Consider the following 21,669-nt stretch of genomic DNA (forward strand, 5'->3'; position numbering starts at 1 on the left):
TTGACAATAAAGTAGTTTAACGACAGATTCACTGTTTTGAATAGAAAAAGGGTAAAATTCCTGGACCCGTAGGATCCAGGTTTCCAGAATTCAATTGTCGCGAGCGTTTTGGGCGGATGTCGGTCCGACTCCTACATCATTAGTAATCTGTATCATTGTTAAGACAGGCCGACGCCATCACATGATGTGACTTGGCCTGTGACGGTCAGCAACGAGATCATCAACATAAACTCTTTGGTCATCTAAAGCTCTAAGGCTCATCTTTGCCACAAAAAACCTATCTCTTCTTGCACAATGCAAAACAAAAATTATAAATCACTTGATTTAAATGAGAACGTAGCATTTCTCTGGTTTGTCTTGAAGTGTAAGACTTTTTGTCATATGATGGTGTCGATTGTGGATAAGGCCTATCTTAGTATCTTTCTAGGAGCTTTTATACCATTTTTGGATAGAACCACATGACTGGTTGTTGTTGAGATACCGTGGGCCTCTTTTTTACTCACTATTTTACGGTGGTTGTTTGGTTACGGTTGGACTTTTAAACACCACAGGGCACAGCATCTTAGTATATTCAACAGCCGCTTTTATACCTCTGATTTGCCCATGCAGTGTGGCCGTGATTGTTGTGAGTATCAATATTATTATAAAATGTGCTTTGCAATTGGTGCAGACAAAATATCATGAATATGGAAAGAAAAATAGTTACTACAGGTAGATAAAACTTGTACGGCAAAGTTCGCAGGCAGGCCGGGGACTGAGTGCAAGGGGGTACAAGGCATATGTCAGCTGGAAATATTAGGTAAGCAGAAAGTCACGCTTACCTACTTTGCATACTCAGTCAAGCTCAAGTAGCCAGAGTAAGAATATTGGGTTTTAGCTAATCTGTGGAGTGAGCGTTGTGATGGAATGGATTGAGAATGGAGGCTGCAGCATTGGATGAGATTGAGCATTCAGTGAGCGGTAGTAAGGAAAAAACCTTGTCATGTGTGATGGTGTGACCTGTAACCAATAACAGTACTAAAATTTCTATGGCTGTTGCACTATAGTCAACTAACCAAGCCCTGTCATTCAGCTCTGATAATCTGGCCTTACAACATTGCTAATCTGGTGGTCATATAACAGTATAGCAACCCTGGTGCTGTGGATAAAATGTGAGTTTTTATTTTGTTCTTGTTTTATGACTTTATCACTGGTTGCCACAGTTGCCACCTAAGTGTTGGCATATTTCATTCATAGCATATTAACATTATATGTTCTATTTCTTCATCATCTATACATTATCCTTTATTCTCTGATTGACCGCTTTTCCATCACATTACATAAGCTCAGATCATTCCCACGCTTATTCCAAAACTTGTAGCATTCTACATTACACAAACCTCAGTTTCTTAATTATAAGACTGAGAAACATTCTCTATTAGTCTTCTCATAGCCTCACAGTAAGTTATTATATTATCCATATTTACTCATTCATCTTTCAGGTATTCTTGCTTTTGCAGCGGCATTATCATCTCTTCCTTCCTGCTCATTGATTATTTTTCTGTTTTTTCTATGTAAATATAACAAATCAAATATGATAATAAGCACATGTACTACATTCATCTTGACTGGTATGGTCACACCCTCAGGAATATTCAAAGATACCTATCAATATTGTTGGTTGTTGAAAAAAATCTGATGCTGTCACCGGCATTCCAACCGTAACCAACCAACCACTGTACTATTTCCTCTGTATTCACTCTTCCATTCACTGGAATGTTGAATGTGCCTGCAGGGGAGGTGATGACCTGTCCCCTGTCTACTGATAAACACTGGTAACCTTTACATTAATAAGTGATTTTGCTAGCGTTAATATACCAGTGATAATGAAATAATGTATCTTCAATAATGCACTGTAGAACGCGAGATGTCGGGTCCAGGTCTGCCCTGGAGGGCCATGATATTTTATATTAGTTTGGGTGAAAGCCCGAAGCACTGCAAAAAAACCGAGATTATGAATTATGAAAATCTCCAGGCTCCTGCACAGCCACTGTTTTGAAAGAGGAGGACTAGAGCCATAAAATAATGATGAGATTAGATATGATTAGATATAATAAGATAATATCTCAAAATTAACATTTGTAAACAAAGGCTCGCCACAGTGACAGTGATGAGCCTTGACGTCAGATTTTGTTTTAAAAAAGGATTGAAACTCTAATAAAAAATAATGTTGATTTTATTCATTTTTGCAAGCACTTACCATTACAAGTAATATAGAACAGTTAAGCTTTGATCCAGCATGATAGCCCTCAATGTCTACAATTGTTTGATCTTTCCATGTAAAACACTCTGAACTGTCTTTCGAAATACGGTGTATGCCTGTCCGACATGATCCAAACCCTGATTAGTGACCCACTCTATAGAAACCATCCTGTAGTTACCGACATCCTCTTGCACTCCACCCCTATATGTGATTTTCTTATCAAGCAGAGTGATCGCCACATCAAATCATCTCCCAATCTTATTCAATGAGGTAGAAAGATTGTGAGGGATGAATATATAAGTTGGTAAGGCCATGACAGTGGTACAGCCTGCTACCTGATATTTCTCGTAGCAGTTTTCATAGAATTTATTTATCATGGTATTAACAATGGTACAACAATATCATAGTATATAAACATTTCCCGACAGCGGAGGGGTCATCACCTCCCCACTGGACAGATTCATTCTAAGCAATGCCAGAGAGGGCATCACTCCCCTCCGGTCTGATTCTAGGACCCAGGGGGCACCACTTCCCCTGGGTATCCTCCATCAGTCAGACATGGTAGGGGTCATTACTTCCCCGCCGGCCTTTAGAGGTAGAAAGAATGTGTCAAAGAATCTTTCTCTTTATGTACTATATGGTTTATAGGTATATTCCCACACCACCAGTTGTGGTTTGTGCCTTGTGAAATCAAAGTGCAGTGATGGAGTCAGTACAATCCATGTCAATTGTCTTGCTGCTCCCAAAAGCATGTGTCGTCTGTGTTGGTAATGTGGAGGATGCAAAAATGTGGAATTAAAGGCTGTGTTGGTAAATTGTTTTTGCTTAACATTTCTTGGGATTAATAATAATGAACATGTCTCAGATTTACAAGAATCTGGAGCTTTGAAGTATTTTAGGGAATGAGGTGAGCTCATGTATGTTTTGATGCTGTTTGCCATATTTACAGGAAGGTTTGTATCTAGATTTAAGACATGCCATATACAAAGTTTACGGTTTTTTATGTGAAACAAAAACGATGATATCCTGCTAATAGAAGTGAGTGTTCTGTTGTGTTCCATTATAGCTTATTATCTTACAATAGTAAGTTATAGGATACTTCAACAATAGCGCAAGAAAGTTGTTTATTTATGAGTCAATAGGCGGAGGCATCAAGTTTGTTACTACATCAGAAAGGATGGAACAGTAATGGGCATAGTTGAATATGAGCCCTTGTTGTCAAATATCATTAGTTGAATGATAAAGAAAACAATAAGTAAAAAGAGTCATCATTGAGATAAGAAGTATAAAAAAATGTGTTGTATATTTTGACCAAAAGACACAAACTCAATTTTTATTTTGGAGCATTATTCATGTGCATCTTGGTTGCTTTACTTGGAGCTTTAGTAGTCGGAGTGTCTATTGTATGGAGGTTAATTGAGTAAAATATAGAGGATAATTGAAAGTACTCGATTTGTAGGACAATTGACTGGTTGTGTTCGAGCTTTGGGAGCTGGAGAGTTCGGTGTTGTCAAGAACCATGTGTTCAAAATCTTGAGTGCATTGCCCCTCTGAGACTTTTTTTTTCTTTGAAGGGGATCCAGTGAATCCAAAAATGGCAGTTTGGATCCCGGGTGAAGTTGCAGTGGAAGTAGTTTGTTGACATTTATTGCCAGGTAACACGGGTTTGAGCCTGGTTTCAATTTCCCAGTCAGATTCTGCTAGTACACGTACTGAATGTGCATGCACTTGATAATACTGTGTGTATAGTAAGTGATGAAATATGCAACATAAGTATACAGCCATACTTTTCCTTTGAGTTTTTTTGGCTGGGTTTAGTGGCAGATAAATAAATTCATGTAGTGTGACGTCCATGAGGACAAGAGTTCCAGGTTGTAGCTTGTTGTACATTTCCCAAGGAGGGATCAGTTCATTATTGGAGTCGACAACATTCAGTTGGTGTAACTTGCTTGTTTTGAGCTGGAACATGTTACCTCCATAGTCGGATAATAGCCTTGGGTTGTAAAATGCATCAATTTTGATTTTATCCTCTATATTACTTTGTGTTTAGTGTTGAGAAGAATGTGCTCAGTTTTGGGACTTACTGGAAGGAATTATAACACCACTAGTTACTCCTTGTTGTTCTGCAGGATCTGATTCATCCTCCTCATCCATATTTCATTATCTCAATTCAAAGGGGAAAATTCTACTTCTGAAACCGTGCATGTTTGGTAGATGAAGTTGGTTGATCACAATGAACATCATCAATTCCTTTTTTCTTTGTTATCCGAGGACATCTAGACTCACTCGTGTATTCTGTATGAGGTAAGTCAATCTGATAATGGGCTCCAACAATGCATTGAAATGTTTCTAAGAGATGCATTTCATCTTTTACTGAGATGTCATGTAAGTCAGTTAAGACTGGTTCATTGGTTACATTGGGCATATTACTTGAAGAAGAAAGACTACAAAGGTTAGCTTCTGCTTGTGAGATCTCATCTTCAGAGCCATACTCAGTTAATGCTTGCAGACTTAAATAATGCAATCAATTAGCTTCAATTCATGCATTTTGCAATTGGCGACACCAGATTTTAGTAAAGCTGAAGGGGCAAAGGATGTGTTCAATTGAGAACTTCTGGGAAGTGTCTAGCCACTTGCTGAGAGCTAATAGGGACAGAACTAGAGTCCAGTATGAGTAACTATATTATCAGAGAGTACAGAATGTATACAGTACCTAGAGTCCAGTATGAGTAACTAAAGAATAGGAATACTGGACTCTGCAATACTAGTCCAAAGTTTTGTAAACAAAGGTAAACAAATCAGCCACAAAGGCAAAATTATAGAATGCTCAGTGAATACTGAACAATACAGCAAAAAGAATAAAGAGGAAAGTGATTTAGAAAGAAGGGAAAATAGATAGCACAACTAGGTGCAGAATCACCAAAACTAACACTCCCCCCTGATGCTGCACCTCCCAAGCATTAGCTCCCACCTGATCTAACAAGTCCCATCATCTGTCTGAACATTTTAACTTTAGGCTTAGCCAGAGCCTTGGTCAACAAATCAGCAGGCATTTTAGCAGTGCGCACAAAGGTGGGAGCAATTTGGCCAAAGCCAACAATATCTTTCAACCAATGCCAGCATAAATCAAGGTGCTTCATTCGACCATGGTGTTCAGGATTCTTGGACACAGAGATGGCAGATTGGTTGTCAATGTGAAGGGTGGAAGGAGAGGTGATAGGATAGCCCATTTCCTTCAGCAGATTTTGCATCCAGCAGATCTCCTTGCCAGCTTCAACAGCAGCAATATATTCTGCCTCAGTGGTGGAAAGAGCAACAATGCTTTGAAGTTTGAAACTCCAAGAGACAGCACCAGATCCAATCTTGACAAGGTAAGCACCAGTAGAACGTCCAGAGTCCTTGTCACCACCATGATCAGCATCAGAGAAAGTGGTGAAGAGTTCAGTGGAATTAGGATCAGGGCCAAATACAAGTGAGTGATTGAGGGTGCCTTGCAAGTAGCGGAATAAGTGCTTGACAGCACCCCAGTGAGTGGGCCCAGGATTGGAATTGAATCTGGCAAGAACTCCATCAGTATAGGTAATGTCAGGACGAGTGGTGGTGGCCAAATACATCAGAGCACCAACAGCAACAAGATAGGGAATGTCTTTCATCAGTTGCACCTCTTCTGGTGCCTTGGGAGACATATCCTTGGTGAGGCGTGAACCAGGGTCCATTGGAGTGGACACAGGCTTGCAGTCCTTCATGCCAAAGCGCTCCAGAATGTCCAGAGTGTACTGATGTTGGGAGAGGGAGATGGTGCGATTGCTGAGGTCTCTGGTGATGGAAATGCCAAGTAGGTAGGAAGTAGGGCCAAGATCACAAAGTTTGAAGTGCTGAGAGAGGTCCTTGACAGCTTGGTCAAGTGCAGAATTGGATGTGAATGCCAGTGTCATGTCATCAACAAAGACAAGTAGAATAATGCGCACTTCACCTCTATTAAACACATAGATGGCAGAGTCAGAGTAAGTGCGATTAAATCCGAGTTTTTCAAGCACAATGTACATCTTCTGGTTCCACATCCTGCCTCCTTGCTTGGTCCCATAAATGGCCTTGTTGAGTTGGCAGACCAGATTACGACCACCTTGATGGAATCCCTCTGGTTGCTGCATGTAGACCTTTACATCCATGACACCATTGAGAAATGCATGAGAGATGTTAATGGAGTGCAAATGGAGGTTGTGGATGGCAGCAATTGCAAGGGTAACTCTGATTGATGAGATGCAAACAGTGGGTGCAAATATTTCAAGGAAGTCAAAGCCAGGGCGCTGATTGTAACCTTTAGCCACATATCTGGCCTTGTAGCGCTCAATGGAGCCATCAGAGTTGTGCTTGATCTTAAAGACCCATTTGCCACCAATTGCCTTGACTCCAGGAGGTAGTTCCACAAGTAACCAAGTTCCATTGTGCTCATGAGCTTGGAGCTCTTCCATGGCTGCTTTTCTCCATTTATCTGCATCAGGATGCTTCATTGCATCTGCAAATGACCTAGGCTCAGCAGAGTCTCCAAAGTGTGCCACTTCATCATCAACTGCCTCAGAATCACTACTATCACTGTTATCACTCTCAATGGCAGGAGTAGGTTGTCTGTGTTGAAGCCACCATGGTCTAGGTGGTCTCCTAGCCCTTGCAGGGCGTCTCAGTGCAATAGGCAAGTCAGGTGAAGGTGAGCAATGAGAAGGGTGATCTGGAAGCTCAAGAGGTTGATTCACAGGTGGTTTTGCATCAAGGTCCAAATCAGGCCCATCATCAGGCAAGTGCTGAGGTTGCTGAGGTTGCTGAAGTACAGCTGGTGGGTCAATATCTCCCCCTGGACCTGGTGCAGGGACATCCTCATCCAGGCCCAAAGGCATGGGAAGTGAAGGTGGCAAAGGTGGAGTAGGAATGGCAGTGGTAGAAGTCTTTTTCAAGCCAGGGAAGTAGCGCTCATCAAAATCAGCTCTCTCAGAGATAATGGTGCGTTTGGTGGTAGGATTGTAGAATTTCCAACCCTTGTACCCAGCAGGGTAACCAATGAACACACATTTCTCCATGTGAGAGCCAAAAACACCTTTCTTATCCTTTTGCACATGCACATAAGCAGTGCACCCCCAAACATGAAGGTGTGACATGTCTGGTTTATGTCCATGCCACAATTGATAAGGAGTAGCATTGACCGCTGCATCAGTGGGACACCTATTCCAGACATGCACCAAGGCACCTAGGCATTCACCCCAGAAGATATTAGGCAATCCAGACTCTGAAAGCATGGTAGTGATTCTTTCAGAGAGAAGCCTGTTTGCTCTTTCTGCAACTCCATTCTGCTGAGGCCTATTCCGGGTGGTATGCTGTCTGACAATGCCATGATCATCTGTGAATTGCTCAAACTCCTTGGAGATGTACTCTCCCCCTTTGTCATTGCACAGAGCCTTGATTTTTCGCTCTAATTGAGTCTCAGCATAAGCCTTGAAACTCTTGAAAGCATTAAAGACATCTGACTTGGCCTTCAAAGGGACAACAACACAAAATTGAGTGTAATCATCGATGAAGGTGTCCCAATATCGATACCCAGAGAATGAAGGGGAGGAGACTTGGTGTACATCAGAGTGGATGAGGTCTAGAGGGTGAGCAGAGCGATGAGAAAATGAAGGGAATGGGTTGGCAGACATTTTTCCAGACAGACATGGTTCACAGATAGGATCAGGAGTAGATTTGGACTCAAGTGTTATTCCAGTAACAAGATTTTCCTTGTGTCACTTTCTTGACATCAGCATAGTGGTGGTGAGCCAATCTTCGATGCCAAAGGTTTAAGTCAAGTGGAATTGTTGCAGAAAAGTGTCCCAATTCAACACAAGAAACAGTGGATCCATCAAGGAATGCAGCATTATTGTTGTTGATGGTTGCAGTGAATAAGAGAGTGTTGTCACGTATGAAGGACATAGATTGAGATGAAATGATGACTTTAAAACCACTTTGACGAGTTAAGTACAAGACTGAGAGGAGATTATTTTGAAGATCTGGTACATGCAGCACTCTGGAGAATTCTACAGCCCTTGATTCCTTGCCATTGATGATAGGGTTCAACACCACAGTACCAATACCAGCTGAATAAACAACAGTATGATCTGCTAGCTTTATGGGAACACAATATGGTGCATAATTGCGAATCCAGTGACGATGAGGTGTCATATGAGAAGTGGCACCTGTGTTTGTATTTCAATCAATGTCGGCATCAAGCTGGAGAGGGCAGTGTAAGTCAGAGGGATGAATAGAGTGGAGGCTTGCATTTCTAGCCGACTCTGCAACCACAGTAGAAAAATGGTATTTTGCACCAGGTATGGCAGATTGATTACAATAATGGCAGTTAGGAGATGAGCAAGAACAATGAGTAGGAGCAGAATATGAATGAGGAGTACATTTAGTTTTATCCATGGTGTGGAAATGAGCTAGCAAAGCAGTAGAGGTGGATAATGGAGAAGGTCCAAAAAGTGCACAGAAAGGTCCAAAGGGTCCAAAAGAGTCCAAAAAAGTGGTCCATAAGCGGTCCGGGAGGGTGCTAAGGCTTCCTAGTGATGCTACAGGGTTACGCCTGTGTTCCCCTTTCAATACTACACTGATATTAACAGAGAAATCGCCTTGAGACAGTGTTGGTTAAAAGGGCTTGTATATGAGTCAACAAAGTGACTTAAGCTCCCCAAACACCGCAGACTGAGAGAGGCTCTGGGCAACAGCAAACTGAGGCAATGCAGGCGAGCTTCACAGTCTATAGGCTTGTTCTATCTGATAATAGACAGAGCAGAGAAGATTGGAGCTTTATGCAAGCACCAGATATGCCAAAAAGCGAAAATATAGGCTAAAAAAAATCGAAATTGTCACAGGGACAGATGGAGTGGATGGATTGCCCCAAAAATATAGGTGTGGAGAGCAATTATATGGTGCAATAGGTAGGCCAAGTATGGCCAGAAACGAAGCACAGGGAGTGGAGGAGTATAATAGGGGTAAAAGTGGTGATCAGATAATGATAGGGGCTCACAGGGAGATCAAACTCAAAATCCACCACTCTGAGGAGTCTTCTAGGGTTTTCAAGGTCGTAGAAGACAATGGTAGGAGTTTGGGGACGATCAGATAAGGATTGGGTGAGATATGGCACTAATAAGGCCAAAAAAGCGTCCAAAATGAGGTTCCAAGCAACAAAGGCTTATAGGGAGTGATCCAGATGGAATCAAAGCAAACAGAGATGATAGAGAGGGTTATCAGAGACCCAGAAGACAATTTGCAAGAGAGATAAGCAGTAGGGTGCTTGGATGATGAGGTATGAAGTCAGGAAGATGGCTAGAGCACAGGGCTCATAACCTGTTAAAATTGGATAATGACCAGACCAGGGATTGAACCTGGAACCTTCTGGATACATGCCAGCTGCTCTACCAATTGAGCTATATGGCCAAGGTTATACAATGTAGGATCTTAAACATGACATGCAACCACGGACGTCTTACACAGAATAGCTGCTGCATACTGGGCTGGCTTACAAATCAGAGGTATTATCCTATGGGGTATTGGTATGTCAGAGTATATTCTAACAGGATGATAAAGCCATCCAATTAAGTCACACAAGATACCATTACATAAGGTGATTCAGTTCCTTTACAGCCTTTGATGTTGATTATTGCACAGTATAATGTATGACCTTGTGCTTTATGCACAGTTATCACACATGCAGGTGTAATTAGAAGTTGTAGATGGTTGATTATACACCTTTTCCCAGTGTCTGGGTGAGTGAATGTCACATCTGCAGAGTCTTTTAGAATGGCTACATGATTATCAGGAAGATGCAGTAAATTTCCGCCAGTATAAAAAGGTGCATCTATTACACATGACACTGCGTGGTGTCTTCCAGAATTATCAATGGTGTATCTAATTTGTTTTAGAGTACCTATGCAGCCATTTACAATACCTGCATCAACATCAAAATTTCGAGAGATCATCACAGGCATGCCAATCACCAATGGGAGTTTACCCAATCAATAACTTGTTTCACCAAAATGCAGATTCTGTAAGTGATTTACAAGATTCTTATCAGTGAACACTTTCCCCTGCCGTTGATCCAAGGCATAGTACCAATGGAGATCACAGCCTGTTCTTTCAGCAAAAGCAGTAGCGGCTTTGGCATTATAGGCATCTTTTATCTCATTATCAGAACAAATAAACGGTGCTGATCTCCAATATGAGCCAGACCAATCAATATGGTGTTTTTCTAACAATCATTTAACAGGTTATAATCTTTGACAGTACATTTCCCAAGATGCAGTCAATTAAGTAATGCAACAAATTGTTGGTTAGTTGGTCCCTTCTGTTGCATGTTTTCAAATAAAATAATAACTATTTTAATAGAAAGCCATAGAAGTTTGCCCGGCACAATTCCTTGTGCTTGTTTGGTAGCCCTCTGATTATTAATATGAGCATAGAGTGGTGTTTGACCAATAGGAGGAAGCTGTGCAAAGTCACCAGCAAAAACTATGTTAATGCCCCCAAAAAGTGCAGTACATCCTTTTGCACCAGTAAGAGCTTCACTTATCTGAACTAAGAGATTACAGCCAATCATTGAAACCTCATCAACAAAGAGATAATCAATGCCTTGCCACATGGAAGTAAGGTCTTATTTTGTTTTACTGTTTTTTCTTGTTTTGAACATCAGACTTTTAACTTTATTTATCGACTGTATAGTACCCCATGTATTGTAGTATATATACTGAAGCAATACATGGGAGTCCTCTTTTAGTGTATACCAACATTAGTATGACAACCTCCCTCTCTTGATGAGTTGTACACTTCCCTTTCCCACCATTAAGTTGTTGTTAGTGTTGTGCTCTAGTGCCCCAAGGTAGTACCTTGTTGGTGTGGTCACAGGGGCAAACACAGGAGTGTCTCATTACAAAACATGCTGAACATGCGCAAATACCTGGGCTTTGATTTCTAGATAAAGGTCAAAGGCAATAGAAAACTGCCAGGACAGATAGTATTTATACAGACACTATGTAATGAATACCCAATAATAGAAGATTTGAATTGAACTTACACCATGGAGATCTGTGAAAGCCTTGATGAAAGCCTGTATGGAAAAATAAGGATTGCAACAACCAGCAACACAATAGAATTCAAGGGTGTTGGCTGTGATAGCCACAAAAGGGGATATGGGCAAGCAGGATATAACACCTTGGCAGACCAAGCAAGGTAGATGCTACAAATGAGTTGGTGGGAAACATGGTCAGAGTAAATGATTGAGTATCTACACATTTTTAGCATGCCATGAACCTGCCAACTTTGGGTACTCACCAAACATATCCACAGCTCTGATGCTTACTGATCCATTCCCATTGGAGCTCTCACTTTGATTTTGCCCCCATTATTCTTGCATAAACCTCCTAGCAAAACCTTTATCCCACTTCAAACACCAGTCCATGTACACCTCTGTCATAGCAGACACCTGTTCTTTGAAGGTGAGGACTCAGCAGACAATTTGATCATGGTGCTCGTGATAATTAGCTTAACACGGCCAAAGGAGGACATACTGTTTCCACATTTCCTCTTTAACTCTTTGGTGAGTGCTTTGTACTCTCCACCTGCATGACTAATATCCAGTGAATGAGCCCCTTCCAGGACATTGTCAATATTAATGTGGTCCTCAATATTACAAGCCATTTGCTCCAACCCTAGAAGCTCCCATACAGCTTTGAGGGCACATTTTTCATCTTGGTCCATCTCTAGAAGAATGTGAGTGATTTTGACATGATGGTGGAGAGAAGGCATTATTCACCTTGGTTGCATATCTTATGCCTTTTGCTGTTCTCTGCTGCCCTTTTTGCGAGAACATTGTGTCATAGTACCTGGTGCACTATTTCTCCGCACACATGATTCCTACCACAAGTTGGACAAATATATCACACTTTGCCACTGAATAGACTAGTGCAATTGTGGATGCTTTGATTTCTGGCCATGCTGTGTGGTAGGTGAGTTTTCCACGCTGCTTGTGACAAGTTGTGTTATGTTGATGCCTTAAGTCTTGACTAAAGCTTGACCCACCAGAAACATTGATAAAGTCTGGATCTGTGTGCATATCAAGGTTAGTCATCATGATTCAAGCATACACTGATGTGGATGATATAACCATCAATTGTTGCTTATCATCCTACTGCAGCTCAATCTCCAGTTTCATCATGAAATAGTCCTCTTGCGCAAATCCCACATCCTGATAAGATAAAACCTCTGGACGCAGACATCAAACCAGAGGGTTATCATGTAGTCTGGGTTGGCCAGGAGGTGGGCATATTATATACTTGGTAAGTACTGTTCCTAGTAGACTTGTTTAATGACAAGTTACCACAATCATTGTAACAACCAAGAGTTTCTTACTCTGGCGCACAACTCAGACAAGCAAGAGAAGAAGAGAGAAAGGAGGGATCACCCCTCAGGTTTCAACAAGTTTGTTGTGCTAGACAACAGGAGGACTCACTGAGTCCTTCCCCATGTATTGCTCCTGTATATATACTAAAATATATAAGGTACTGTACAGTTGTAAATAAAGTTGAAAGTCTGATGTTTAGCATGTGACCGGTTACATGATGAGTCTAGACATTGGTCAGGTGTTGTGTCACATGACTTGGTCATGTGACTATGAAAAGTCGAAAATGTAAAGTAAAGTAAATGGTCAAATGACTGGTCATGTGACTTGGAAAAGTAAAAGTAAAAGTGCAAAAAGTGAAGCGTAAGTAGGTACTGGTACATCAATTGTAACAATCATTAGGGATAACACTGCAGAGCATGTTGATGGTGTTAGCAAAAACTGACATAGAAAATATTATATGTTTAAGGAAGCCCTCAGCAAGTACAGGCGCAAGTACAAGCTAGATGTAGTTTGAGCTGTGCCCATACCAGGGGGTTGTTTCTGGGACATTCAGCTAGGTCCTCATGTTGTTCTAACAGCTGATACATCATCTATTGAATCAGACAATAAGTGTTTGTGGAAAGTGGTTGATAATTTATGCCTTACCTACTACCTAGTTGTAGCCTATATATCAAATTAATCAGTTTACTGTGTATTTTGCTATTAGAATTTGTGTGATATCTGATTGTAGTACTTAAGGTCAGTGTTCTGCAGAGTATGAGAAGGAAATATTAGAAAATATATTATTACCACAAAATACAAGCTCAGATAGCATCTTATGTACATATTAATGGTATTTTGTGGTGTATTGCAATCAATTATTGATGTTCCAGATGTATGTATTCTACAGCAAGATGTGCAAACTGACCTTCATGTTTGCTATGGCTTGCAGCCTGACCACAACCATTGGCTTTTGGCAGTTATTATTATCATAGTCCTGTGTTTAAAACTCACAAGTTTCAAGAAAATCTGCAATATATTTTACAATGCCGAGGTAGTTTATCACTTGATATTGAACAGGTTTACTATCCTTTGCCTCTTCCACCTCTTTGACTCTCTCTCTCTTTATCCTTTTAAATTTGACTGTATCCTCAAACCTCCACTCCAGGCCCCTCTATCCCAACATGTCCCCAGGCTCTCCTACAACACAGAGCCTTGCTACCAAATATTGGTTATCAAAATCACAGTGCATCTGCATCTTTTTAACTCTTCAACATTAATGCTGACTGTACTTGTTATCTCTCCACTCATCTCCCAAACTCTCCTTATCTTCACACTCAAATAAGGGTTCTTTGTAGGTGAAAGGACTATTTGTGCATTATCCATCCTATGAAGAAGACCTCAGATTGAAGGAGCGGTGCATTGTAACAAGGTCAGTTTTGATACACCCCATTTACAACTATTACTGTGCTTGCACTGTTGATCCTCTAGATAAATTCAAAGTTGGCTATGTTTTTTTGCAAATGATACCACCTAGCATGGTGGTACTTGCCCCACTCTTTGTAGGATCTTCACCCATCATCATTGTATGTAGATGTGCAAGGTATTGGGCAAATGATGTGGTTAGAAAGGGAGGATATGAGGCTCAAAGTACATGGTTAATATATTCCTTGTAGTATTTCCTCACTCATTTCAGAATATCTGATCATTATTGGCTTGATAATCTGGAGGATGCTACCTCCTCAAAATTATGTACGCTCCACAGTTGACAATGTTCTGTCCAGTTGATCATTTCTGGCAGGATTCTTTAAGGAAGACAAGTATCTGGACATGTTCTAATTCCCTCATCTTCCAGATTCCCATTATGATTTGGAGGAAACTCATAGGAACAAAATACATTACATGTGAGTCAACATTGTCTAAACTAATCTTACAATCTTACAATCTCATACTACCAGCTATATATGAATGCTTACCCCCAAGTATTGAGCTTATCATGAGCTGGTATTTCACATCATCATCACATGTGATTCTGCTAGGTGAGCTCCAAACACCCACTCAAATCATCATGCACTTCTACTAACCCCTGTCTATGGCAGCTCATATACTTGGATGATGTATGTTTATATCAGTGTTCCTTTCTAGCTTCGAGGTCTCCAGTAGTGTAGTCCAGTTACTAACATTATTGCATGTCGCAATTCATCTTTCCAGAGTTTTGTGGTCTAGGGGATATGCCGCGGAATAGTGGTCGGGGGACTCTGGGGTCTACTCCTCCCCTCAATACTCCCTCTTCTCATTTAGGCTTAACAACAATAGTACACCAGCCTTATACCCACCCTTGAACATCTATCCCTCAGATATTATCTCCTCTAAATAAGATGGTGGCCTGCATACAGCCAGTCCCCACATCTATGTCTCAACCAGTGGTGGTTCCCAACAACCACAATCCTGGAAAGATCCACCCCAGTCTGTATCATCCAGAAAATGATCACAGTAGTCCAGAGACTTATTTACTGCCATTGGAGCCAAGTCCACACCATCCAGCATTGATTCTATTGGGGTATTCCATGTCAAACTCCTGAGATGCCTTGCAGCATGATAAGGCTTCTATTGAAGTCCCAGCAGCACCACAATATGCTCCTAACTGGCAATGTTTGCCCTGCTTGTATGTACAAACTAGGAAACAAGCCCACCTTTCAAGATGCTGTATACTATGGACAGTAATGATTCCCTCAAGAGAATTGTCAGAAGTTCACCTGCTGGAGACAAGGACAAAAAAATGCTATGGCCTCCAGCCAAACTCATAAATCCTCAGGAAATCCATGGGGACCATTATTTATCCAGGGAGTATGTCAATAAATGGGCAAATGGTATTCTAAATGAGATGTTGAGCCAGATCAATGAGGTACATCGACTATAATTGATCTTGATGGTTCTAACAATGTGCTTTTTTTAAAACGACAAAGAAATTGGGATTTCCCTGGCATTGTGTAGGCACAGATTCTCATTCCTCATTGCCAATATGGTAAAAAGTGGCAAGCTGTAAGTATTTAGTGATTTATTGTCTTATTTCTGCCTTATTCAATACATTCCCATTCCACAGTGCTAATTACCCTTTGGCTGTAGTAGAAACTACTCAATATATTTGGAGATGGCCTTGCTGAGGGGTTTGATATAAACTGTAAGTTTAGGGTTGCTCTTCACAAAAGCCCCCTTGGAAAAAAAGCCCATCTTCTGAATCATATGTGTCTGGTGGGGGCATTTCATGGCCACACCCATCGACCACCTTGTCACTTACACCAAGGGGCTTGGCCTTGGAGGCCTAGGAGGTTGTGAGCATGCATTCTCCAAGTCAAACACTTTGGCAGCCTCAACACGTTATGCCAGCATCTTCCATAGGCAACAAGGAATTACAACATACCTTGAACATAACAATACTTCTGAAGTTTATCAAAATCTTAGTGAGTTTGTAATATATTTCTCTGATTTAACACCATTTTACAGTTATTTGATTTTAGGTACCTGTCCATTTTATAACTACAAGCAAACACTAGACATACTCACTACTGGACCAACTAATGTGACATGCGCTATGAACAAACTCTAGGTCATTGATGAAGGCATTTTTGAAGGATGGCTCAAGGAAGAAAAGGAATACATGCAAAGCCTGCATAAGGAGCCTGAGGAGAAAATTTTACAAATGGAATGCTGGCAGAATCTGATCCAATTGCAAGCTAGCGAGTGAGTACAATATTTGCAATTTGTTGAGGTGATATGATATTCAATTATACAGAGATGATCTCATCACTGAATCCAAAGTATGGATGCCCATAGGATTTTGAACAACTAACATATAAGTTAGAAACTGCACACCAACATGTAATTGAAGACCATAACTCAAAACTCAAGGCCATCCAGCAACTAGAGTTTAAGCTAAACATTACTGAAAGGTGGACAGCAGATTCACCTGAGTGGCAAAGCACTAGCAGACTTGTTGCCATGCGCAAGTTCCAATCATACAGCTCTCAATAGGTACAACACAGCTACAAAAGCCCTTTGTCCCCCATGTTGCACACTGGAATGGAAAGATGTGGTTGAATACGCATTTATATCTGTCTTCAATCTTCTCCATGGCACCTGGCAAGATATACTGTAAGTTCCTGACCCTGGGCAGCCCCTGCAGGCCAATACACAATGGATCAGTACTTCAAGATATGTCGTGCACAGGAAGAAGTCCAGCATCTAAATGTTGAGGTTTGGTGTCTATCAACCTACCTTCAAGGCAAAGACAGTTACAATCTACAGTGACTCCAACAACCATTGCAATGTTTGGCCTAAACATGGTGCACAAAGCGCACCACTAACAGGCATGGGAATGTTGCTTGACTTTGGTGGGGTCAGCAAAGGTAATTGGTCTTGGCTACAAAATGGTTCCTGGGTCATGTGATTTGTCCCAGCGGCTGTGGAGATATGTCCATTTCAGCAATACTATTGCAACAGTTTTTTCACTTTTGAGTTGGAAGCAGAGATCACTATGATATTATAGAATATCTGGCTTTGTTTGGTCCCACAAACAGAGATACATATCTAAAAAGTTCACACACTTCTTTATTCTCAACCACCATCATCATGAAATCCCTTTCTCCTGCTCAAAAGAACCAGATTCTTAACCTCCTTGATGCAGGTCAAATTGCTCACTTCATTGCCTCTACCACTGGTGTTCATGTCTCTACAATCTCTAGACTTTGCTCCAAGGAGTGTTCTGAGCTCCAAACGTCTCTTGGAGGTTGTCCATCTAAGCTTTCTCCTGCCAATGTCCGCCATGCTATGCATCTCATCTCCACTTGCAAGGCGGAAAATGCTGTCCAGATCACCAAAGCTTTTACCAACATCATCAACCAACATCTCTCCCCAAACACTGTCTGCCAGCACTTGAAAAAGACTGGCATGAAGGCTGTGGTCAAGCGGAAACACCCTTTTCTCTCTGCCAAGCATAGTAAGGCTATCTTGGACTTTGCTCATGCTCACAAGGACTAGACTGCAGAGGATTGAAAGAAGGTTGTATGATCTGATGAGACCAAAATCAATCGCCTGGGGTCAGATGGACCCAAGTGGGTGTGGAAAAAGCCAGGTGAAGGGCTCAGTAATAGATTGGTACAGGGAGCTGTCAAGTTTGGAGGAGGTTCTATGATGATCTGGGGCTGTATGACTTGGGAGGGAGTTGGGTATGCTGCTAAAATTGATGGTAGGATGGATAGGGACCTTTACCTTCAAATTTTGAAGGATAAGCTGCTGAATACCCTGTAGTATTATGGTTTCAATCCTCCTGATCAATGACCCCAAGCATACCTGCAAAAAGGTCAAGGAGTGGCTAGATGATCAGCAGGTGCAGCAAGTAATCACCAACAGTGTATTGTTAGTGTCCGAGCACAGATTTGCACAGAAATAACAACAAAGCTTGGTCAGTAAAGCATCTTTTCTGTTGCCTAGTGAATTGACTAACCTGCCTTAGCTGAGATTACTGACAATCCCAATGCCAAGATGCAATGGGCACAGTATTGGCAGAATGTTGTTCAACGCTACAGAGTTGATATTAGGGGCTGGCCTGAGAACATTGCTTTCAAGAACTTGAGTGAAGCGACAAGCGCTCTTCCAGACCTAACTCCTACCTCTAACCTCCAACAACTCTTTAAGTCATGGTCCTGACGATGTCCTTATTTTGGCTCTGGGAGTACACTTGGTAAACTTTTTTAAATAATTTTTATACCAGAACTAACAGAACTTTTCTAAATCAAACATATTTTATTAAGTGCACCATTAACAATATAATGATATAGGTCTCATAGACAGCATTTTCTGCAAGGTATGTTATCTCAATCACAGTAATCTTATACTAATTACACCTTTTTCAAGATGGGATTACTATGTGAGGTTATTGGAAATATTTCAGAAGTGTTCTCCCACATTTATAACTGCTGTGTGTAGTAAGGTTAAAGAATATCTTGTTATTGAATCTAGCTGTTTTTTTTAAACTAAACAATGGAGTATAGGTGTTACAACTTTATATACTATCAGAGAAGATGGAGTTCTATGTAGACAAATATCTAGCAAGGAATAAAATAATTATATGTATTAAAGCATATCATGTGGTCTAAATCAGAGTCTATGTGAACAATGAAGAAACATTTAAAGGAACATATAGCAGACTGGGGTCCAGGGAAACATATTAGAGTGGAGGTCTAGAGTATTATATAAGAGCAAGCACAACAAGAGCATGCTGAATGGCAGAACATGAGAAGCATCAACCTGGGACAACCACAATATTAGGAACTTAGATTTGGGCTCAGGTCTCTCTCTGACTTGTGGCATAAATAGGACAAGCAAACAAGTATAGTGCTATTCTTTGACTTAATAAAAATATTCCAAAAATGGCATATTTATAAATTATCTAAAATAATAGAGAGGCTCTTCCATATATGGGTAAAAGGTGTGACACTATGACTTTATTCTTATTTTCTTGGTATCAAAGTATTCAAATATTCTTGGAAAAGGAGTGATCTGGCAGTTCAATTCTACCTCTTAAAGCATCCAGTGTTAAAACCAGACCATACATTTAATTTGTCTATATACTCCGACTTCATGTTTATAGGCCTTTGGTTCTTTTGTATTGAGTGCAATGATATTGTTCTTGATAAAGTAACTATAAGAGTCAGATTTATATTTTTGGGATTGCCTTCTATTCCTTTTGCACATAATTAAAAAGTATCTTAACCTAACTATTCACCCAAAACAACTTTTATAAAGCAGCCAATTTGTGTTTCTCCTATTAAGGTTTAAAATAGGGAAAAAAAACACCTTTTTACTAAGGGGCATATTAGCAGTATTTGCTGAGCTCATAACCTGTTAATTTGATTAATAGAAAATACTGCTGCATAAGTGATGAGTATAATACTCTGTTTGGGAAATTTTTGTCAACTGTCAACTGTCTACTGTCAATTCAATAGTTGACAGTTTACAAATACATTTTGAATATTTTTGTTAGTTACATTTTGGTTACAGAGTGGTATCATATTGTATGTATCAATTGATGACATTCATAATGTTAATTTTATTAACACAGTAAATTTTATCAGGAAACATTTTAACTACATAATAAATAAAGTCACAATTATTCTAGTATGTATATAGAATATAATGACAAGATACAATCAAATTTATACTTATATGAAATCACCATGTTTCTTGTGTAGTTATATTGTAAATACATTTACAATGTTTTACATATGGTACTACCCATAATATATAGTACACATTATAAAAACATCTTGAATGTGACTTGAATGACACCAAGATGTATCTTGAAGAACATTTAAGATGATATCAGCATGTATTATATGAATACAAGTCAGACATATTAAAAAACTATTAAATATATATATAAGATGTTTTTGCTAGACATATGGCTTTTTCATTTTAGCCTTATTCAAAATATTTTTGCTAAAAACATGGTGGAGACATAATAAATGTTATTAAAATGGTACTACAATGTATCACACATTTATATTGTGGAAATATTGTGTCTGAGTCTCAAATATATTTAACCTGTATCTGGTGGAAACATTGTTTTGTTCCCCTGGTGTAAGGTATATCCCACTGCTTCCATAAAAATGTCAGAAGAGTTCTCCTCTGGTGGGTCAACATCCATACAATCTGTATAATCTGCTGTTGCGCTGCTACCATCCCCTCCAGGAGCATGTGGAAGGACATTGATGTTGACAGCAGCAGGCATACCAGTCTGTGACATTCCAAGATATAAATCCTGTACATTGTCTTCACTCAACTGCACCCCTGCAGCACGGTACCAAGGATTTTCTTTTATTAAGAAATTCACCATGTCATGTATAGCTTGTTTACCCACAAGAATAGGAGAGAGTCTCCCAATGTTCTCATGAGTCGCTTGAGAATCCGAGCCGACAAACAAAGCACACATGGACTGCAATATTTCTCCGCGTGAAGGTGGTAAAAACTCTCAGAGGCTCACAGAATCTTGGGGTCAAATTGCTACATTGTCTCTAAAGTATTTTTGAGAAAGAGTGGCGGCACCTCCCCTACTTTGTTTCTCAGATATAAGGTACAAAATTTGAGTGCACCTTGCACGGGCAATGATAGCTTGTTCAAATATTGAATTCAATTCAAATGCGTGCCTCAAATCAGGAGCTCCTGCCCATAATATTCAAAATTTGCAAGGGAATCAAGTGGCTGACGTCCTTTATCCACAATGGCTTTCTGACAAGATGTACAGACCTCCATTGTTATGATAACACAATTTTGGGACCTTTCCTTCATTTTCATTCTCCGCTTTAAACTTGTATACTTTAGCTTTCACACATGGTGCCACACGGCACTTCCCCTTTTGTTCAAACTCCTCTTTCTCGTGCTGCGTTGCCTTCTTCTTATTTTAGATACAACTCTCTCACACAGTGGAGCTGGTCATGCGGGCTAGGCCCCATGACATCATCAGCCACTGACTTTATCAACTGTACAGTACATAAGTACAAACCCTCTGTATTAGTATATATACCCCAATAGATCCAGGAGACTCCTCAGCAAGTCCTCCTGTTGTTTACCAACAAACTCTCTGCAGCTTAAGGGGTAACCACTCCCCCATCACTACCTTTATAGTGTGTTCTTGTGTGCGCCAGAGTAACTAACTCTTGGTTGTTACATCCATGATATCCAACACCCATGGATTATGCAACTCTTTGCTATACAAAATGGCTCCACCATAAACATCAACATTGTACAAAGTGGGTAGGACCTGTTGTGGAAGAAATGGATTGCGCAAGAGAGCAAGGTTGACATCTTGCGCGTGAATCAAAGATAGACCTCCCACCATGTAACATTGCACACAGACAGCGCACAGTTTTTGTTGTTGGTGAGAAATAAACATGTTACTCTGCCATTCACAAATAATCCTCGCACACACTCTGTTGCATGTGTTTCTGTTGCTGATGTGCATCAACATGTC

At 40.4% G+C, this 21,669-nt stretch overlaps 3 protein-coding genes across 3 annotated transcripts; all 3 read left to right on the forward strand.

The window, feature by feature from the left end:
- Positions 1-9,141: 9,141 nt before the first annotated feature.
- Positions 9,142-9,576, forward strand: SERLADRAFT_375958 (uncharacterized protein; the record flags this gene model as incomplete). The annotated part of the gene is given in 2 exon segments (XM_007312557.1): positions 9,142-9,198; positions 9,214-9,576. 1 exon segment carries the CDS (start codon positions 9,216-9,218, stop codon positions 9,387-9,389), a length of 174 nt encoding a protein of 57 aa, XP_007312619.1.
- A 6,330-nt stretch (positions 9,577-15,906) lies between these two features.
- On the forward strand, positions 15,907-16,483 carry SERLADRAFT_404775 (uncharacterized protein; the record flags this gene model as incomplete). Its single annotated transcript, XM_007312558.1, has 4 exons — positions 15,907-15,973; positions 16,041-16,102; positions 16,249-16,382; positions 16,435-16,483. 4 exons carry the CDS (start codon positions 15,907-15,909, stop codon positions 16,481-16,483), a joined length of 312 nt encoding a protein of 103 aa, XP_007312620.1.
- Positions 16,484-17,270: 787 nt separating this feature from the next.
- SERLADRAFT_432355 (uncharacterized protein) lies at positions 17,271-17,678 on the forward strand (the record flags this gene model as incomplete). The annotated part of the gene is made up of 1 exon (XM_007312559.1): positions 17,271-17,678. One exon carries the CDS (start codon positions 17,271-17,273, stop codon positions 17,676-17,678), a length of 408 nt encoding a protein of 135 aa, XP_007312621.1.
- Positions 17,679-21,669: the final 3,991 nt, after the last annotated feature.

This window comes from Serpula lacrymans (assembly GCF_000218685.1).
Source record: "Serpula lacrymans var. lacrymans S7.9 unplaced genomic scaffold SERLAscaffold_1, whole genome shotgun sequence".
Lineage (NCBI taxonomy): Eukaryota > Fungi > Basidiomycota > Agaricomycetes > Boletales > Serpulaceae > Serpula > Serpula lacrymans.